Source organism: Urocitellus parryii, chromosome 6 (assembly GCF_045843805.1).
Source record: "Urocitellus parryii isolate mUroPar1 chromosome 6, mUroPar1.hap1, whole genome shotgun sequence".
Classification (NCBI taxonomy): Eukaryota; Metazoa; Chordata; class Mammalia; order Rodentia; family Sciuridae; genus Urocitellus; species Urocitellus parryii.
In genome coordinates this window covers 166,149,949-166,172,182 of record NC_135536.1, presented here as the reverse complement: position 1 = coordinate 166,172,182, position 22,234 = coordinate 166,149,949, and the positions used below count along the sequence as shown (strand labels likewise).

General features: G+C 37.9%; 1 protein-coding gene across 1 annotated transcript in view; it reads left to right on the top strand.

The window, feature by feature from the left end:
* The window catches only part of Plcb1 (phospholipase C beta 1), a 251,856-nt gene that overhangs the window by 132,622 nt on the left and 97,000 nt on the right, over positions 1-22,234 (top strand). The window contains exons 23-25 of the mRNA XM_026385821.2: positions 1,711-1,764; positions 5,141-5,360; positions 13,118-13,298. Of these exons, the coding sequence (XP_026241606.1) occupies positions 1,711-1,764; positions 5,141-5,360; positions 13,118-13,298 (455 nt within the window). The remainder of the gene's footprint in view (positions 1-1,710; positions 1,765-5,140; positions 5,361-13,117; positions 13,299-22,234) is intronic.

Here is a 22,234-nt window from a genome sequence, read left to right as displayed (position 1 = left end):
TAATAAAGAGTGAAGTGTTGGTGCCACTGAAGGGGGCAGCGTGGTTCGGTGGCTGCGTGATTTCAAGTGCAAAAAGCAGCACAGACCTGCGTGACGAGTGGGTGGGTGAATGCATGCATGCCAAGAGGACTCAGGGCTCCTGGGCTCCACTGGCCACTTGAAACTCCCCCAGGTTTCCTGTGTCTTTATTAGTGGTGGAATATGATCCGTCTGCTGGCAGGGTTTGTGAAGAGTGCTTCAAGCAACTTACAAACAACTCTGCTTTAGAAACACGTTCTCAGTCATACTTCACTAAGTCTCTGCCAAGATCTCCTTTCCCTTACTCCAGCTTGCTTTTCATTACCCTTGAATGTCTACCATGTACTGTGCACCCTGCTTAGCCCTTCACCTGCATTATTTTATCTCACCCTCACACCAAGCCCCTATGAGGAGATTCTATTATTGTCCCCATTTTGCCGATGAATAAACTGCAATTTTTAGGTGATACAGTACCTCCTTAGCCTGTGGAAACCAATGGCAGGACAGACACAGTTCCTAATAGTTTTTGTGGATACTCCAGCCAAAGCTATGCTCATGTCACCTTTCTCAGAAAAATCCTTTTATTTCTCTGCAGCTCACTTGACCTTTAATCTTACAAGGGTTTATGTAATCATCCCTCATTGTTATGTATGTCCTATTTCTGGTAATAGAAGGTGAGCTTCCTAGGATAAGCTTTGTATGTCACAGTGATGAAGGCTAGTGTGTGCCAGCATTTGACTTGTTAAACTTGATATTTTAAAATAATTTGATGAACAGAAAATGCTTTTTAATTGGCATAGAATACATGGCAGAAAATCTCCCTTTTCCCGAAAGTCACCATGTGGCAAGATAATGGTGCAACGTTCAAAAACCGGAATATTAACACTGACACAGTACTCTGAGATGAACTGAAGATCTTGTTTGAACTTTGGCTGCTTTCCACTAATATCCTTTAGCTGTCCCAGATTCTAACTCGGGATGCCACATTGTACTTATAAGTCTTCTTGGTCTCCTTTAATCTATGGCAGACCCTAGTGTTTCCGGGTCTTAATAGCCTTGATCATTTTGAAGAATTCTAATGTTATTGTGTAAAATTCCCCCCATTTGAGTTGCCTAGATATATTCTCCTGAATAGACTTGAATCCTGAACTTTTAGGCAAGACCATCACAGAAGTTATGCTGTGTCCTTCTCTGTGCATCATATCAGGGGTGTGATGTTGATATGTCCCATCTGCCACAATTCGGGAGCACTTGGTTCAGTTATTTTCTCCATGGAAAGTTAAGATTTCTGCTCTTTGATAGCCAAGGGAAGATGCTTTGAGACTATGCAAATATCCTGTTCATCCTTAAATTTTGGCAGCTGATCCATAAATGGATCTTGCCTGCAAGTGCTCAGCTTTCAATTTTTAAAAGACCTCTTGTCATTGCTTATTTGTCCAAAAGGTGGCATTAGCACTCCCTAAATGGAATTTGTTGTTTTGATCCAGGTGGAAGGTTCTTTTCTCTCCCTATATGTGAATGAAGCAGCTATATAATTTCACATATAATTAGGTTTGTCTCAAAATTACAAAACAAAGACTTTTTGGAGTAATCTTTTTATAAATAATTTTCTACCACCATTTTTCATTCTTAGAAACTTAGAATCAAGGACCAAACTTTTTGAAGGTTCTTTACTTTGCCTTTGTATTGCAGGTTCTGTCAAGGCTCCTGCCAAAACAGAAGATCTTATTCAGAGCGTCCTAACAGGTAAATACCACCCTTCCCCCACCCCAAACTCCATGGAATTTTGTAGGTGAATATTAGACACTGTAAGTATTTAGAGAATCAATTTACATTTTTTCTCTGAAAAATGATATCACTAATATTTCTTCTTTTAATAAAGATCTAATATTTCTTCTTTAAAAAAAAATATATAGGCCACATTACATGATGTAATCAGAGAGAAATAACCATAGTTAGTAAATAGGACCTTATTGGCTTAAAAGTAATATATATTTTTTACAAGATAGCTATTTCAGAATCAAAGAATAGATTCCTACTGGGTGTGGCCCTGTGAACAGTAATGCATTTCTTCCTAAAATGCCGAAAATTAACTGTATTTTAGATATGCAGAATGTCACCCATTTGTGACCATAAAATGCATGGTGTTTAAGAACCGTGATGCAGCTTAAAATTATTTTAAATTTGGCTAGTTTTACCTAAATTAGTGGTCCTAGAATCAGTATAAGCTTTCTTCAATACAATTTTCAATAAGTAGTAGAGTCCTAAAAATATTTAAAATATTTGATCCAATACACAACAGAAATGTACAAGCATGTTCACCAAAAAGAGCACCTGGGTAAAAGCCAAATGTCTACAACCAGAAAGATGTAAGACCCATGAATAAGTTGTAACAAATTGACAATATAGAATAGGATACAGTCATGAGAAAGTCACACACACTGATATGGATAACACTCCTAAGTATAATGCAGAAAACAAAGATTGGCAAAATCCATTCATGCCATTAGAAATCCAGAATTGGGTTATACCTGGTAAGGGCAGGAACCACAAAGAAGGTGTCTGGAGTGCTGGCGATATTCTGATTTTTCACATTGGTGATGGTATTTGTAGCATGTTAACTTTATGAAAATACACAGGGCTGTGTGTATTTAGCATTGATGTACTTTTTCTGTAAGCATTCATATTTCACAAAAATACTCAAAATATGCATGGAAAAATTACTTGAGGAGTACATTAGAAGCAAACAAAATATCTTAAAAGTCTTAGTTCCATAGAAAACAGTACTACATTGATGTTTAATATAAGGGTCCAGTGTTTTTCAAGAATACATTAATGTGCTGGGCCAGGTGGAGCACACCTGTAATCCCAGTGGCATGGGAGGCTAAGGCAGGAGGAGAGGAAGTTCAATGCCAGCCTCAGCAACTTAGCGAGGCCCTAAGCAACTTAGCAAGATCCTATTTCAAAATAAAAATAAAAAGGCTGGGGATGTGACTCAGTGGTTAAGCACCTCTGGATTCAAATTCCAGTTCCCCACAAATTAAAAATACATAAGTGCATAGACAAAATACAACGGTCTATGGAAATATATTAGCCTTATTATGTCTTGGTGACTTACTCAGAAGGGATGTTTGTGTCTATATAAATGGACATTACCTTTATACTTTAGAATGTGTCATAGGAATAGCCTTCCATCTACATACTTTTAAAATATATTTTTTGTTTTTTTTTTTTATTTTAGGGATCAAACCCAGAAATAGGCCATAACCCCAGCCCATTTTTCAATTTTTTTTTAATTTTTTTTTTTTTTTTTTTTTTTTGTATTTTGAGGCAGGGTCTCTCTAAGTTGCTTAGCACCTCACCAAGTTGCTAAGTCTGGCTTTGAACTCATGATCCTCCTGCCTCAGCCTCCCAAGCTACTGGGATACAGGTATTCACCACTGTACCCAACTACAATACAGAATTTTATGTGAAAATTTTATCAAAAGTTGGAGTTTCTTTTTTAAACCATTTATAGCTGATATGCTGTGAATTATTTTTAAGGAAATGCGGTGGGATCTATTGCCCAAAGTGCAGCAATTCCTTAGGATTATAAATTCTTAATGTGATATCTTATTATATAACCATGATGAGTCAGTTTGGACCTGAAGGAAACCATTAAATAAATGTACCTGGTTTTCTCCGTGGCTTCTATCTCAAAAAAAAAAATTAAATAAAAATGTTAAGAGAATAGACACATTTAAGGGAAGGAAGTGTATTTCAACTGCTTAAAGATTTTAGCATTTAGGAACATAAATTATTGTTCTGATTTTAGTGTTTATCCACTCGGCATCTCATTTTCTATTCAGGTCTGTTGTTATTCATGGCATATATTATTTCTGAATCTCTTGACATTTCTAAATATTTATGGTAACTTTTTTTTTGTTCCCCAAAGCAAAAAGTTCAGATCAAAGGATGGAAATATGTGAACTTTGACTTAATCTAGGTCCAAGTCAATGATAATTCACTGAAGCTAAGACACCATCATGTATTGCTAAGAAAGAAAAATCCTGCAAAATTTTGGTATCCCATTGACCATAAGTAGTATTTTTATTTCAGAAATGTGAACATATTTTTAAAATGCAGATTCTAGAATCTATGAAATATGTCAGCGAAGTACAGAATGTTTTAAGGTCAGGCTCTTTCCTAATAAATGTTTCCTCAACATTGAATATGATGCTATATAGGCTGGCACTAACCCTTGGGATGCCTTCCTGCAAACTAAATTAAAGGGTGCTCCCTTGAGACATCTTACTGCTGGATACTGTTGAGATACCTGTACAGATGTATGGTGTCTTTACTGTGAGTGGTCCCCCATAGAGATGGCACTACGGAATCTGCATAATTATTTACTGAGCCTCTATGGACACAATGTCAAAAATTGTTAAACACTTTCTGTGAATTCTTTCATTTCACTACAAAGTAGTACAGGTGTTTTAAATCCTTAAAGTGGCTGCTGTGGGTGTCCTGCCCAGATTTCCCACACATCTGGTGCACCCACCGTGTCCCAGCTGTAGGAAGGGTTGGCTGCAAACAGCTGCTAGCATCCCTGTCTTTGCCCAATTGCCCTCAGCCCAAAGGAAGACCCTGGTCCAGAAGATTATGCCTCTGCCCACTGACTATACAAAGATGTGAGAAACTGACCCTCTTGCTTAAGAGGAGACTGAGCCTGGGGGACAGTTCACCCTCCTGAGCTTCCCTGGGATCGGGCAGAAGCTCAACAGCACCTGAGACACATCCTTGTTCAGCTGCTGCCTCTGCCCTATGTCCCTGCTTCATTTCCCTCCCCTGGGAGACCTTCAGTCCATCACATGAATGCATTCCCTTGTGGGCTCAGCCTCTAAGGAATACCAACTTATAAAATAAAATAAAATAAAATACAAATGAAGAGAAGTTGGTAACCCAGCCATGAATTAGCAGGAGATAGAGACAGACTAAAACCTGGATCCATTTGGCATCTGACTTTACTCTTAAGCTTCAGTTGGCCAAGATCAGACGGCTGTCGCTCACAGAGCAGGTTGCTGCTGCTCCTCTGTACTGTCAGTCCTTCCTGTCCCTTAGCTCTTATGCTCCTTGGTTGCAGAAGTGGAAGCACAGACGATTGAAGAGCTAAAGCAACAGAAATCATTTGTGAAACTTCAAAAGAAGCACTACAAAGAAATGAAAGACCTGGTGAAGAGACACCACAAGAAAACTACTGACCTGATCAAAGAACACACTACAAAATATAATGAGATTCAGAATGACTACTTGAGAAGGAGGGCAGCTCTGGAGAAGTCAGCCAAAAAGGACAGCAAGAAAAAGTGAGTTAAATGAGTATGTTTTACAACATGAAGAGTCAATTCCATGGCTCGCTGATGTTGTGTTTTTAATGCCATATTGTGTATCTATCCCACCACCAAAAAAGAAAAGCCACCAAGCATTCTCTATATCCATTCTCTATAACTCTTTTTTTTTTTTTTTTGAGGGGGGGACGAAGAATTTCCAGGGGCACTTAACCACTGAGCCATATCCCTGGCCCTTTTCATGTTTTTTTTACTTATGGACAGAGTCTCACCAAGTTGCTTAGAGCCTTGCTAAATTGCTGAGGCTGGCTTTGAACACGTGATCTTCCTGCCTCAGCCTCCCAATCTGCAAACAGCTCCATTCTGTATGGTTTTTGAGTCACTTTTGCTTGTGGGAAGAACTTACTGATTTTTTTCTTTTATCATTCTCCCCCTCCAATGCCCCCTTCGCCTCCAAGAGATAGCTCTGTTGCTCAAGCTGTTTCTCAACTCCTGGACTCAATTGATCTTCCTGTCCCAGCCTCCCGAGCAGCTGGGACTATAGGTGCACAGTAGCAGGCTCAGCTGTGACTTTCTTTATTTACCTGAATTCTGAGAATAGACATCAAGTTTTCCTTTAGTTCTTTCGGCTCATGGACCTAATCCCAGTCGACTGACTGCCTATATTACAGCTGCCAATCTGGCAGGTATAAAATAGGTTCTGTCCATAGAACCTATTTGAAGAGGCAGCTTGTCTTAGAGAAAACAGAGGCCTCAATTCTTGCAGCCCTATCTCCCATAATGCCCTGCATTATGTTTGGGACCGGGGTCCCCACAGCCTCATGTACCCAGAGCTTGATGGGAGAAGCATTTCCTCGCACAGTCATTCAGCTAATATTTATTTAATGCATATTATATCCCGGGGACTCAGTAATGAATATAACCTGCACAATTTTCACCCTCAAGTAGCTAATGAGGTAATGTGGGAAATATAAGCAATTAACAACGAATACCCCAAATAATTTCAGACTGTGATGAATACTCTAAGAAAAGGATAATGTGATAGAGAATAGCTTGGGATAGGAGAGCCCTTCTGACATGTCAATCTGTAAAGAGGTGATACGTAAAGAATAAATCATAACCAACTATGTAAGGGATGAGGGAGAATTATTCCATGCTGAGGGAACAGACAATGCAAAGGCCCTGTGGCATGGGAAAAAAATGGATTCCAAGAACTCTAAATTTTGCAAAGTAGGTGAGACAGAGTAAAAAATGGGCAGAGTGAAACCAGATGAGGTCTGGGAAATTGGAGAGAGAATCATACCACTGGTTCCTCAGAGTTTGTATGAATAATCCAGAATTTATGTAAGTGCAATACGAATCCACTGAAAAAAAAAATAAATGGAATTGTTGTGTCTAACTAATATTCTCAAAAAATGATTCCAGCTGCTGAATGAAAGAGAGACCCTTAGCTGGGCTTCTCAGATAGATAGAGTCATCAGGGATCTTCTTAGTCTTAGTCGCAGGCTCTGATTCAGCAGGTCCAAGGTAAATAATGCTGTTGCTGCTGGTCCATGGATAGCACTCAAAGTGAGGGCTCAGTGTGGGAGCCAGGTGACCAGTGGGGAAACACTTTCATGAATCCATCCAAGTGATGTCATATAATGGTTTGGTTTAGGATGATGTGGTAGACATGGAGAGAATAGATGGATACCTGACTTTAAGAGGAGCCTAGGATATGGGGTCGGAAACTTGGAGGAAACCAATCCATGTGGAAAGAAAACTCATGCAGTCACTCCAGGCTAAATCTATTCACGGACTTTTATCTAGACCAGACAGATATATTTCACATTTTAAGGTACATAAGATTCGCTCAGAGGGCTTGCTCAGACAGGCTTCTGAGCCTCAACACAGAGTGCTGTCACGTGGGCCTTTGGTGGAGCCTGAGCTTCTGAATTTCTAACAAGCTGCCAGGGTTTGTCAGTGTGACTGGTCCAGACATTGCCATTGATGGCCCTGGTCTAGCATCCTTCAAAGTCATTTGAAAAATAGAAGGGTGGCCTAAAGGGCTCGTTGGGTCCAGTCTCTATCTACCTTCCCATCCTTAATCCCCAGTGCTCCATACAAAACCCTGTAGTTCCTACTTAGATCCCACCATGATAAAATAGGGAATTAGGATTCTCCTGCATAATGGACTTTCTAAAATTGCAAATCTCTGCCATGAAGGCTGCAAGCCCTACCTCTAAACTCCAACCAAGGTATGTGCCAGTTGTCAGAATCCCAATTTTTGGATTATTGATTTCCATATGAATTTCAAAATATCATTTGCTCTTAGAATTCCACTTTGGGTTGTCATCATAGCTTACCCCAGACTTTGTGGACACTAGTATGACTGACCACACAGAGATTTCTCTTTTTACCTTTAGTAAGGGGCTGCTTCCAGTCCTAGACAAGCCCTTCTACTACATGTCAATGAAGATCCAGGCATGTAGGCTCTATTGGGTTCCTACGACTGCCATGTACCACTACATTAAAATAAATATATTGCTTCACAGTTCTGGAGGCTAGAAATCCAAAATAAAGGTACCAGCAGGTACCTGTTCTGAAAGGTCTAGGGGAGGAGCTTTCCTTAACTCTTCTAGCTTTTAGTGGTTGTGAGAAATACCTGACATACCTTGGCTTGTAGATTCTCTTTGCACAGGTGTACCTTAGGATAAGGTGATAATTTCCTTATTACCTTCATTTCCAAATAAGGTAATAAACTGAGCATCTGGGAAGGACATGAAGTTAGAGGGGACACCATTCCACCTAGAGCAAGTCCGGAGCATTTATACACACTATCCCATGTATTTCCCACAGCAGCACCATGAAGTAGGTACAGCCATCACCAACCCTGGACAAGCAAGGACCTGAAGTTCAGTAAAATGGTGCTCCCACCAGTAGAACATGCAACACACAAGACTGCAGTCAGAGTGCAGCCATAGCATGGTACCCACCCCCACCTTGCCAAGAGCCCACCTGTGTCTATGAAATAGTAGATCTGGAACCTGCATCTCTGCAGGCATGTGACTGCTTCCTGGAAGTGTTTCTAGAGTCCTACAAAGGACTTGGAATCTTTATAACTACCTTTCTTTCAATGTCTTACACCATGAATGGATACATGAAATAAAAATACCCAAATAAACAAATTTATTTATCAACTATCTTGTAAGGTCCAAAGTTATTCTTCTAAGTTTAGATTCCTGGAATGTCTTTGAACATTTAGATTCCTGGAATGTCTTTGAGCAGGCTTGTAGCATGAATTTATTGACAATGAATAATATTTTGCAAAGGTAAGCTCTCTAATCAATAAGGTTCATTTTTATATACAAATATTCAAAATTTAATAATTAGGGAAATGGAAATAAAAATGCATTACCTTAAATTTTATTTTTGTCTTTTTGGGGCACAAATGATCTTCATCTTTCTGAGGGTTTATTGAAATAAATATCAAAAATATTTATAACACTAACAGAATATTGTGAAAGGCATTGTACTAAAATCTTTGTAAACATTCACTCACACCATTTTAAAAGTAAAATGTTATTTGTGATATTAAAATATATAGTTTAGGAGATTTATCATTTCCAAAGGCAAACATATCTTTTCAATTTCAATATATATTTGGTATTCTAATGAATTATACATTACAGAGGTGAAAAAATCTTTTAAATTATTTAAAATTATCTCTCCACTTCATTCTCTGTAATTACGGTGTACAAATTACTGTAATCAGATACCCTGAATTTCCATATATTGGCTAATGAATGAACACAATATGGTCAAAGATAATCCACTGATCTGCACAGCCCTAGGAAATCATATGTGGAGTTAACTGTGCAGTTATTCAAAGCTTTCTAGGAAACATCGTCATTGACTTTCTCATTAAAGAGTCTCCCAGGGACTTGACTTATAATAATCTCCCCTGAGAAATAAAGCTTTGTTCTTTAAATGAAAATGTGATAAATCAACCTGCAACTGCATGAGCATGTGAGCCAGGAATAAGGCAGGCAGCATTCCATCCTTCCTTTCCACCCTTGTTGAATCATCTTATTTTGATGCCAGGTCGATGATAGAGGTAAGATGCATGTTTTAGATCCATATTGTGACATATGATGTAATGGGTGCCTCACTAGAAAGCACAGTCAAAATGCAACACTTGAGATTTAAAAAGTAACAAAATCATCTTTCTTTAGAGCTGGAACATACTTAGAAGCCATCTAGGTGAAATTTATCACTTCTTCAAGGAGGAAGTTAAATGCTAAAGACATTAACATTTACCTGCAATTACAAAGCTGGTATAGGCAAAGTGTGGCCTAAGACATCTCCAAAGTTTCTCCTTTAGTGATATGTGCATATATGTTTGCTTATTCATTTACTTAGAAGCCACATTTTATAAGCTTCCAGTAGAGTATCAAAATAGCATCATAGGTGACATGTAGGTAAAAATCCTACAAAAATAAAAAAACAGTACACACTCCCATACACACATGAACAAACTGAGTTTTCAACCTGTTATCTAGATCTTTGCTGCTGTCCACATGTTGACTATTGAACTCTTGAAAATGGCTCACCTGGACAAGGGGCACAGCTCAGTGGTAGAGCAGGTCCCTAGCTTATGCAAGGCCCTGGGTTCCATCCCCAGCAACTACAATTAAAATGTGGCTTGTCAATATTGAGATATTCTGTAATAGAAAAATACACACCGCATTTCTAAGGGTATAATATCAAATAGATCCTTTAACTGCATGTTGAATTTACAATATTTTAGATGTATTAGATTAAATAAAATATACTATATTTTATACTGTTTATTTATTTGTTAATTTGCTTACTTATTGATTTATTTTGGTGGTGCTAGGGCCTGAACTCAGGGCTTTGTGAATGCTAGATCAATGCTCTACCACTGAGCTACAGCACAACCCCTCACTTATTTTTACTTTTTAAGGAGGTTACTAAAAGTTTTAAATTACATGGACAAATATCATGTGTAGCTCACATTGTGTTTCCACTGGACAGTACAACCCATTTAATGTAATTTCTGTCCTTGAACACTGAATTAACCTCTTAGTCTCTGAGAAAAGGAAATAAGGATCAGATAGTTCTCCTTATCTGATTAAGGGAAACTTACTTATTCTTTCAAGAGAGACAAATATTTCCCAGTACTAAATTACCATAGAATCTATTTAATGCATCTTATATAAGCAGCATTTGGGAATAATGCCTTCAACCCTGTTTTTACAGAAGATTCGGAAACATTGTTCACGTAGTTGTGTTCGTATACTATTCCTTCAAAAAACAACAACAACAAAACATCATCAAGTACATACTATTTAAAGATACATTAGAAGAAACAAAGCCACCAAGGTCTTGGTTATGTCTGATAAAATCCTGAAAATACCTCAGAGTAACAACTTGGCATCATGTCCATTAGATTATTTTCTTACTCAAATTATCCATTGTCTCAGCTGAGCTTTCCATATAATGTGCAGAACAGTTTACTCAAAGATAATCTTTTTTCAGACATGGCATGTGATGATACTGTGCTGTTGTGAAAGGCACGGGTGTTGTCTGTCTGTGTCTCCCAGGGATGCTTATCCACAGGCAAGGGGTACTGCAGCACCCCTATGCTGTGTCCTTGAGCAAAATGTCTCACTGAGATCCCAGGTCCTCACATAATTTTGGAGAGGTCATGCCTAAATAGCAAGCTGTTGTGAGTGCTCCTGGCACATGTTGAGTAGTCAGTAAATGAGAGTTGCCTTTGCTGTGGTTCTTGCAGCTGATTGAAGAAACACTTTTACGTTCTGGCTATACTGACTTCCAACTATACAAGATGATAAATGTAACTTAAGCTCAAGCCAAGATGGCAGCCATCTCAGAAAATTCAATGCAAGTATCCATGAGCCTGGGAGAGTGGTGGTACTCATTTAGCATTGCACATAAAAAAAAAGAAAAAAAATTGGGGGGAGAGTTCTGCATCTTTTATTTGACTAAATAAGATCTTAACACCAGCTTCCTGTGAGGCCAATGATGCTAAGCTAATTCAAAGAAAAAATAACGGGAATTAGTAACAGCTGATCCTAAGAAACATTCTCTTCCTAATTTTATCTGATTGCTAATAAAGAAGATGGAAGCAAAGTCCAATGTGATGAATGTCATGGGCGGTTTGGTCTGATTTCTGAGGGCTGCTCCATATGAACAAAATCAGCAAATCTCCTCTGTTTCTTGTTCCCAGTACTCTGTCTGCCTTTCTATTGTTTTCTACAAGTTATAATACAAAGTACAAAATTATATGAAATCATGACATGAGTTAGGGAGAATTGTTTTAACCTATTTGAACACTAGTCCTAACCTTTTAAAGATCTGTTTAACTCTTTAAGAACAGTGCAGAGAAAGTCCTCCTACACAGAATAAGCACTCAGTATGAAGTGCTTATTCTAAGAATATATATATTGCACTATATGCATCTCCTTTCCTTTGTAACTGAAGCACTTTGAGGAAAGTACCATTTGGGTAGTGATGTTGCTGCTGGTGATGAGAATCAATCAGTGCCAAGTTTAGTTTCCCCAGAATGTTGAAGATAGAACTCCTGAGAAATGCCAAGGCAAGCCTAGAAAGCAAGTTTTATTTAAAAGATAGAGTAGAGGTAAACTTCTCTGCAGAGAAGGGGTCTCAGAGCTGGGTGTTGAGGAAGTGGGGGTGTCCTGCCTCTTTTATACACTTTAGAATTTATTTGTTCTCTTGGCCTCTCCTACCCATCCTGACTATGTGACTGGTAGCCAAAAGGTGGGCCAAAGATGGGAGAGAAGCCTTTGAGGGGTACCTCTCTGTATCTGTCCAAAAGGTCAGGAAAGGAACCACCCGGAAGGTACTTCATTATATTCCTACAGCTCCTTAGAGGGAACAACAATTCCTTGGAGACAGGAATCCTTGGCACCAGGTGGAGGAGAAGGGGGAAGGCTTTGGAGATATTAGCATTTTATCCTCCAGAATCAGCCCCCATCTTTCTGACCCAGTCACTTATTACCTACACTGACTGTCATGTGCCCTGAGCTCACTGATATCAATTAAGTTGATTCAGCCCCCAAAGAACCATATTTTATAATGTGCCCTTGCTATTAAAAATCTTTAAGAAACAGAATTCAGAAGTTTTCTGGGAAGGTTATCTGCACAGGATGTCTGTACCTGCTCTCTATTTTCAATCCATAACACTCCATATGCAAAATATGGCACATCTTCAACCTTCCCTAAGAGAATCCACTCAACATAGTAAAAAGTTTTTAGAGAGAAAATGGAGCTGGGATGACATTGTACATGCCACATTAAAAACAAATAAGTAAACAAGAGGAAGGTCTCAAAAACCTTTACTAGACAGTGTTTTTCCCAAACAGGATTATCATTCTCACCACCCCCATTGTTAGGACTCTCAGCTTCCTGGCTTGGTTAGGACTCTTAGCTTCTTGGCTTCCCAAGTTTCCTTTTCTTTTGGCCCCTGCCTCTTCCTGGAGCAACACAAATTTTATTGTTTCTGTAACTTAATACCTTCTGTTGCTAAACTTGACTTTGAGGTCTCATCCTCTAGAACAAGTAGCTTATCAAAAAAATTATTTCCAATATTATTGAATTCAACATTGGGCTAATCAAAATATTCATTTCCAAACACGATGGCTTCTCTAGGAGGAACTCTTGCAGACAGCCTTCCCTGCGAATTTATTACCACCTGTATGCTTTGTGAGTCAAGCTTTGTGTCTTTGCAGATCAGAGCCCAGCAGCCCTGACCATGGCTCATCAACAATTGAGCAAGATCTTGCTGCCCTGGACGCCGAAATGACCCAGAAGTTAATAGACCTGAAGGACAAACAACAGCAGCAGCTGCTTAATCTTCGGCAAGAACAATATTATAGTGAAAAATACCAGAAGCGAGAACATATTAAACTGGTAAGCCCAAGAAACATGATTCATGTTTGGGTGGCTGAAAACCTCTTTCCTATAGAAAATGTTTTATACTTTGGCGTAATTCAAAGGGCACAAGGGCAGGTTCGAATGGTACCATCTTGGGAGACCATGGAGGCCACCAGCTGTCTACCATGCTAATATTTTCTATACTCTATTATTCTACCATCTTCACTAAGCTCTTCTCCATTCCCTCAATGTGGCTATGCTTTATTGTTTTTATTGACTCTAACTCATTTTGGGGATATGGGTTTTTGGGGTATCTTTGGAATTACACAGGAAAGTAAATAAATTCTTAGCCTTACTTAACAAAATTAAGAACATGCAGCAAGTAAATTCTAACATTTTCTTTATCACTGAGCTTCTCAAGAAATGAAAAAAGAAATTACACAGCTCACTGTCCTACATTTTAAAGGGTCAACATCTAAAGGACCAAGGACTGATAGGAAATGTCATCTTTCCAATTTCTGAGACTCCCTATGGAAACAAACCCCATCCTCTCCAGTAAAGATCAGTTTCACCACCCACCACCACCACCATTTTTTTTTCATGGATTGTGACATTTTCTCCCTTGTGGAGGTCTTGACACATGGTAGGGACATAATTAATATTTAAAAACAGCTATATTAAATAAATTCAGCAATAAAGTAGTCTTGAAAACAAAATAAAGTAGCCTCAAAAACAAATCAAATGAGTAATCTTAATAAAAATTAAAGCAGTGAATCCAGAGGAAATGGGTTGTAAGAGGTATTTCTAAGATCTGTCCATTTTCTGCTGAGGGTCTGCACATATAGAATTATGAGGCTGTTTCTGCTTATATGGTTAGAAATCTGCAGATGGTTTAGCCATTACTGTGTGGAAGGGGATCATTGTGAGTACTGGCAACTCCATGATAATATGCAAAGGATTCATATGAATGGGTTATCAAAAACCAGACTCCACTTGATCATTTATTCTTAACATAAGTGTAAGTCAAGATAACCTGGAAAATTTGTTAAAAGTTAGATTGTTAAGCCCTATCCCAAATTTTAATTCAACAGGAGTCTTGCAGAGGTAGTATTGATCATACTTCTGTTCCTTGGAACATGCTTTGAGAACCACTTCCTGATACCCTAAAGGAGTATCAGAGCTTTGTTTTTAACAATCTTCACAAAATTTTGATGGAAGCAGTGAAAGAACAGTCTGGCTGAGCTTGGTTTGGGTGCAAGGAGGGGATTGCCTTGACAAACCTGAGAAAGGCAATACCAGTTTTATCAGGAGATAATGGCTTTGAGACCCAGCCATGATCACGGCCATGTGACTTTCTTCACTGAGTGACCCAGACCTACTACTCTAGAATATAATGATTATAAGAATAAAAATAGCAACTGTTCATTGGACCCTCACCAGGGGGTCATAAACTAAGTCATTTATGGAAACTTAATCCTCATACCACTGGCCTTTGTTACTATTTTCAGTCCATTTTGTGTTTTTTTTTTTAAAATAGAGAAAATAGAAACATTATTTACTTTTCCAGGGTTCCACAACTAGAAACTGGTATTTGGGGGATTTGATTTTTGGTCTTCGGATGCTAGACCCCCTACTTTAGGACCATTATGTAGGTGCCTCTTATAATTCACATTCCATGCAATGTCCCTAAACAAGAACAAAAACAAATAAGTGGGCAAAAATATGCCATATACTAGGTAGGAATAAGGGCTTAAAAGAAAAAAAAATATCATAAATAGAGAAATTGGAGCAGAGACTGGGGCAGGATGAAGAGTGGGTTTACAATTTTAAAGGAAATAGGTGGGGAAGGACTTGCTGAGAAAGCAGCATGTGAGTCAGGAGGCAAAGGAATGACCCCTACAACACATGGAGGAAGGTTTTTCTAGGCAGAAGATATGACACACATAGACTCTGGGATAAGAGTGGGCCAGATAGAGCAGGGTAGCTCTGTCTGAGAAAGGTGATCAGGTGTCAAGTTAGAGTGATAGAACTTTTAGGGTGGGAGACACATCTTCTTGGTCTTTAGGCTTCTCTAAGGCCACTGTGTTTCACTTGGAGTGAGGTGGGAACTGTTGAAAGTTTTGAACAGAAGACTGACATGATCTAAAGTCACAGTGACCACTCTGGGTCTGTCTTGTCCTGGACATGGTGAGAACTGGTCCTCCAGGCAGGGGCAGTTCAAGCCAACCGTGGACCAAGAGGTTGAGAAGTCGTGGCATTCACTAGCAGATGACTCAAGTTCACCAATAGAATGAATGTTACTTAGAAGTCTACAAAACTCAGCCACCATCATCTGGGGTTTCCCCAGGGACCCAACCCTTGAGCAAGACTCCATTTTCCAAGAAAAGAAACATGGCAATTTTTTTTTCACAAAAAAAAAAAAAAAAAAAACTGTGGCAGAGTAAGAGAGTATCCTAATATTCATAGGAGATTCCCAAAATAAGAATACTGAATAGAGATTAAAAACAGAAGTCTAGATTTCCCAAGAAGGCCTATTGGGAGGAGTGAACTTGAGCTGTGGAAATGGGATGCAGAAATCACAGAAAAGAACTGAAAAATCCGACATTCCATGAGCAATACCTAGATAAAAAGCAGCATATATAATTCCAGTAATAAGGGTATGAAAATCAACTCAGTAGGTTTTCTCCTGAAGGAGCAGGTTGGTTTAAAGGTCCAGGCAAACTTATAAATGGGAAAACCTCACCCAAGAAGCAGAGGAGGTGGTGTGCATTTTAAAATTTTATCTGTTCATCTATTGAAGGGCATATAGGTTGGTACCACAGTTTAGCTATTGTGAACTGTGCTGCTATAAACATTGATGTGGCTGTGACCCTGTAGTATGCTGTGTTTTTTTAAGAGAGAGAGAGAGAGAGAGAATTTTTTAAATATTTATTTTTAGTTTTTGGTGGTCACAACATCTTTATTTTATTTTTATGTGGTGCTGAGGATCGAACCCAGCACCCCATGCATGCCAGGCGAGAGCACTACTGCTTGAGCCACATCCCCAGCCCCTAGTATGCTGTTTTTAAGTCTTTTGGGTATAGACTAAGGACAGGGATAACTGGGTCAAATGGTGCTTCCATTCCCAATTTTCCAAGAAATCTCCATACTGCTTTCCATATTGGGTGCACCAATTTGCAGTCACACCAGCAGTGTATGAGTGTAACTTTTTCCCCCACATCCTTGCCAACACTTATTGTTTTTGGTCTTCATAATAGCTGCCATTCTGACTGGAGTGAGGTGAAATCTTAGAATAGTTTTGATTTGCATTTTAGAATTCAGAAAAAAATAAGTACATTTCTATGTCAGCCTGGCCCTTTGGGAAAAATGTAAGCATTGTATTAAAAATGCTCATTTCTTCTACACTATGATTGTGGATTTGGGCTTCAGTGAATTCCCAATGCCTTTTGAACAAACATGTACAGACCTTTATTAAGAGGTCAATGGCTGGAACACTTTGGATTTAGAACAACACAAAGTTTATTTCATGGCCACTAGGGGGCATCCATAGTTTATTCTACATACCTTTAGTCTAAAGCAGCTTCACTTGTAATAACTAGAAATTATTCTGCCAGGGAATCTTTTTAACTGAAAGGTACCCAGAAGTTTCAGTTCTCTTTGGTGGTGCTTTTGAGTGATGAGCAGGTTTCTCAGGCTAAATCAGACCAATGGAAATGTAATTAAAAAGTGAGTAGGCCCCAGGTAAAAAGGAATATTTGAGTGATGAGAAAAATTAAGCAAGAGATATTTCATCTCCCAGAATTCTTTGAGGATTAAATACCAATGTGCTTTGGCTAAGGATTATGCATTTCAATGCTGGTACCCACAGATTAAGAATCAATAAAAAGCCATAGAATTAATAAATTACTTCACAGATGTTTATTGAACACTTCATATTTGTACAACACTCTGATAGATAGAAATAAAAATGAATTAAACTTACGACGTGGTTGCTGCACACATTCAGGGAGTATGTGTAACTAATAGTTCTAATAAATGAAAGCAAACATGTAGCAATAATTTTCCTAACTTTATAAACTGATAAACTCTATAAATTTACTATGAATCAACATAATATCCTAGCATTATAAATTAATAAACCCTTCCTTCCTTTCTTTTTCTTTTCTTTCTTTCTTCTATTCCCTCTCTCCCTCAGCACCCCTCTCTCTTTCTCTGTGCTGGGAATCATGCCTAAGGCCTTATGCATGCTAGACAATCACTGTACCACTGAGCTATACCACCACATCAGCTCCTGCATGTATTCTAATCCATTCTAATCCATCCATTTCTCCCTTACTTCCCCTTGTCCTTGGTACCTCATAGTCTTATTACAGATCCTCTTGGCTGTCACACCAACAATCATTCCAAAACCCCAAACCAACATTAGTACCCACTAACCTGAGTTCCCCATTTCCCTGCCAATCCCAGTAGACTGAATACTATGTTTCAGACCGAAATCTGTGGGAAAATACTTATGGGCTATAAATTAAATGGCAACATCAAAATGTGATAGCAATGAGTAGGGCTCTAGAATCAAATGTCCTCATTTTAGGACACTGTTCTCATCTGCCCAGTGGAGAATGGAATAATTCTCACCTCTTTCAACTGTAAAGAAGAGAAATAACAAGCACAGAAAACATTGCTTTTCATGAACCCCTGCTATTTTGGTGCAATACATGAATTGGCTAATAAATTTATACATCACATATAAATGTGTATTATAGCTATTGACATCCCGCTGCAGCTTGAGGGAACTCGTCATCTTCCTTTGATGATTCGTATCAGCTCCACATGTTGTTCCAGCTGTCTGGAAAATGCTCTTGCCTTTCCTTCCTTTTGGGGTCACTCAGCTGAAGTATATATGCCAGGGGCAATTGCAATGCAGACATAATCTCTATTGATAATGTAGTGTTATCTGTCTTCCTCTGATATGCTGGCTTTAACCTAGGGTAATTTTTCTTGAGAGATTAATGGTTATGCTTTCCCAAACAAACAAAAAAAAATGACAAATGAGTAAAAGATTTTAGTAGGGAAATAAGGAAAAAGCAATTGTCAAATGTGTTATTTGTGAATTTTCTGATCATTATCCTAATGGTGTTGGTGTTTGTTTCTCTCTCTCTCTCTCTCTCTCTCTCTCTCTCTCTCTCTCTCTCTCTCTCTCTCTCCACACACACACACACACACACACACACACGATCCAAATCTATATACTGTCTACAGTCTGCTCTTTTTGCTTAAGCATTATGTCATGGGCAGTTTTTTTCTGTCATGCTTTTTAATGTTGCTCAATGACTTTATATTATTTCATTGTATGATTGTAGTTTAATTTATTTATTCAGTTCCCTACCAATGTAATTTTGAGCTGTGTTTATTCTCTTTTATTGTTGATGTTATTACACTAATGTTATAGAGAACATTATTCTAGAATTTCTGGAAAATTGCTCTCCAAAAAAGTTTTGTCAATGTACACTATCACAATGTCTGATATCTATATCCTTCTAGAGTTTTGTCTTTAAAAAAAAATTATTCCAGACCAAATGGCTAAAAATTGTATTTACCTTAAATTATATTGCTTTACTTATGAGGAAGGATGAGCATATTTCCATATGTGCACTGGCTTTTTGCATTTCTTTTTTTCTACAAATGACCTGTTCACAAGCATTCCCTGTTTTACTATTGGTTTGTCTCCTTGGGTTGATGCTGTATTGTTTCATTTATCATTATTAAGAGACTGAGGGTTAAGTATTCTTGCATAGCCATTCATTCACCAGAACTTTTTGAAGGCCTGCTGTGGTACACATTCAGGTAGAAGGATTCAGTGTGGCCCAAACCTAATTGTGGTCCCTCCTCTCAGGAACTTACTGTGATTCGGAACACGGCTGTGAAGTCACAAATACTGCTATTAGTATGCCCATCTTTAACAGTTAGATTTTTGCATAGTGAGTACCCTAAAACTTATTGGGTTAAAACAACCATTTATTTAGCTCATGATTCTGTGTGTCAGCAATTTGGGTTTGACACAACTGGATGGTTCATGCTGTCTTGGTTGGGCTTATGTCTGTTTCTTACATTCAGCTGCCAGTCACAGCAAGCCCTGCTCCTGGGGTTTGGCTAATTATCAGCTGTGTCAGTGCAGGTGATTGATCCACTGTCTCTCACCATCCGACAGGCTTGCTGCCTGGGTTTATTCAAACAGAAGTTGGAAAGGATTCCAATTGAGAGCAAGTGGAAGTGTGCAAGGTCTTGTACAGATCTTATCACTTGTTTCTCATTCTGTTGACTGAAGCAAGTCATAAAACTTGCCCGGAGTTAGGGGCCAGGGAAATGTGCCGTATCTCTTGTTGAGAGCAGCTGTAAGTCACAATGTAAAGAATGCAGATACAGGGAGTAGTACAGAACTGGAACTGTTTTGGGGGGGAAAAATCTGTGCACAGCCCCTTATAGTTTGAATGTTAGATTCAATAAAAATCATCCAAGGAAATTTAACAAAATAGAATATAATCATCTTTCTTCATGATAGCATAATTTGCAAAGGATTTTGTGTGAGGACAAGTAATTTTTATTTTCACCTATATAACTTTAACTATATTATTTCACCATTTTGAGTGTCTATATCACTATTTCTAAAATTTAAAAAAAATTGGACAAGAATGCATATAAAGTCTTTCTCCAATTGTAATGCAAGTTTCCCTTAAATTATAGAATATAGAGATAATCCAACTTGGATATATTAAAATAATAATTAGGGATTTTAGATTGAAAAAACAGATTTTTCAACTTTGGTTTTTCTTTATTTTTGTGCACAATATATATTATCTTAATTTATTTTTTATGATGTTAATTGTTGACTAGAGAAGATTAAGGGGGAAAGGCAATAAATAGAACCAAATCCAAAAGCAAAGCAAAGAATGACTTTGATTTGTGTCAACTTAAAAGAAGCTTCAGGAACCAAAGAGAGTCTGCTGTAAAGGAAAATTCCAAAATAAAATCCACAAGCCTGATTATTTATTTTGTGCCCTCTGGAATTATAGGAATCATTGCATTACATCTGGCAAGTGAGGGATGTTAAAATGACATATTTTGCATTAAGAAAAAAGATGATTGACACAGTATTTATCTTCATGGGCAGCTCTTCTGGACCTACCCTTCAAATAGACTGTTGAGAGCCCATGTTTTATTGTCCCAGTTTAATTATAAAAAACAAACCAAGTTTTGTGTCCTCTAGTTAGATCCCCTTTTACAATTATTTGAAAGTATCCATTTGAACATTATTGCTACCTTCCTCCATCTAAGTGTTAAGTAATATTTGTTTAATTTATTCTAAATTAAGTGACTTTGACCTCTTTTTAGAATTATGAAGCCTTTTGCTAAAGTTTTAGTGGTTTGTCTGGGATCTTTTGTCCTCTAGTTTTAATCAGATATGATCTCATTTAATTAGTTCAGATGCAAACATTTTCTCATTTTTTTCTATTTTAATAAAAAATTTATAATTGCATCATTTATGAATTCTGAGCTTTTCTTTTTTATTTTTATTTCTTTAACTCAGGATCACTCAACCACTGAGCCACATCTTCAGCCTTATTTCCCTATTTTGCATTTTATTTAGAGACAGGGTCTCACTGGGTTGCTTAGCACCTCACCATTGCTGAGGCTGGCTTTGAACTCAGGATCCTCCTGTCTCAGCCTCCTGAGCTGCTAGGATTACAGGCGTGTGCCACCACACCTGGCCTGCACCTAGTTTTCAATAACTTTTGTAAACACCCTCATTCACATTTATAGTTACAAAGGGATAATTCTGTGGTCTATTCTAATTTCTTATTTAAAGCTAAATTTTTTAAAAAAAATTTAATGAGATTTAGTCTCATAAAGCTGCCCAAATTGATCTGGAACTCCTGGGTTCAAGTGATCCTGTTGGCTCAGGCTCCCATATAGCTGGAACTTTAAGAACATGCCACCTTGTATATGAGCCATTTTAAATGAAACGTTTTGTAGCATAAAAATAATATTTCATGAACATTCATGGCCATAAACGCCTGCTTTTAGTATTTTTTATAATATTTTAAGCCATAATTGAATTCTAAAATCACACTTATGTTCATTGTTTTATAACTTAACAAAGGAACTCTTAGAGATGATTTTGTCCTGATATTTTACCGACTGGGAAACAAGACTGAGAACATTGAGATGGCACAATCCAAGCAAAACCTATGCTAATAAAACAATACATCTAAACTCTAGCTCCCTTTATCCAACTTCTTGATTTTTTTAAAACAAGTTTTAAAATATTTTGAGTCAAAGGAAGGATTTTACATTGACCCATTTACATCTCCCAGAAAGCTAAAGAACTGGCATTTATATTGACATAATTTAAAAGTGAAAAATAATTTAAAATGTTATGAGTTCCTTGGATAAACCTATTTAACATTGAGTAAGAGTCTCAATGAAATTTTCATTTTTGCTTCCCTACTCACTAGGATCATTTAAGCATTTAGATTCATGGCTAAAGGTGTAGTTCAGTGGTAGAGTGCTGCTTAGCTTGTAATGGTCCTGGGTTTAATTCCCCAGCACTCAGCAGGTTCGGGGGCGGGGCACTTAGGTTCAAATAAGAAACCACATAAATCCTTTTTTTTTTTTTTTTTTTGCTTACTTCACTTAGCATTATATTCTCTAACTCCATTCATTTACCTGAAAATGCCATGATTTTATTCTCTTTTAATGCTGAGTAATGTTCCATGGTGTATATATACCATATTTTCTTTATTCACTCATTTACTGAAAGGCACCTGGATTGGTTCCACAATTTAGCTATTGTGCATTGTGCTGCTATAAACATTGATATGACTGTGTCCCTGTAGTTTGTGTTTTTAAGTCCTTTGGGTATAAGCCTAGGAACAGGATAGCTGGGCCAAATGGTAGAGAAACCACGTAAATTC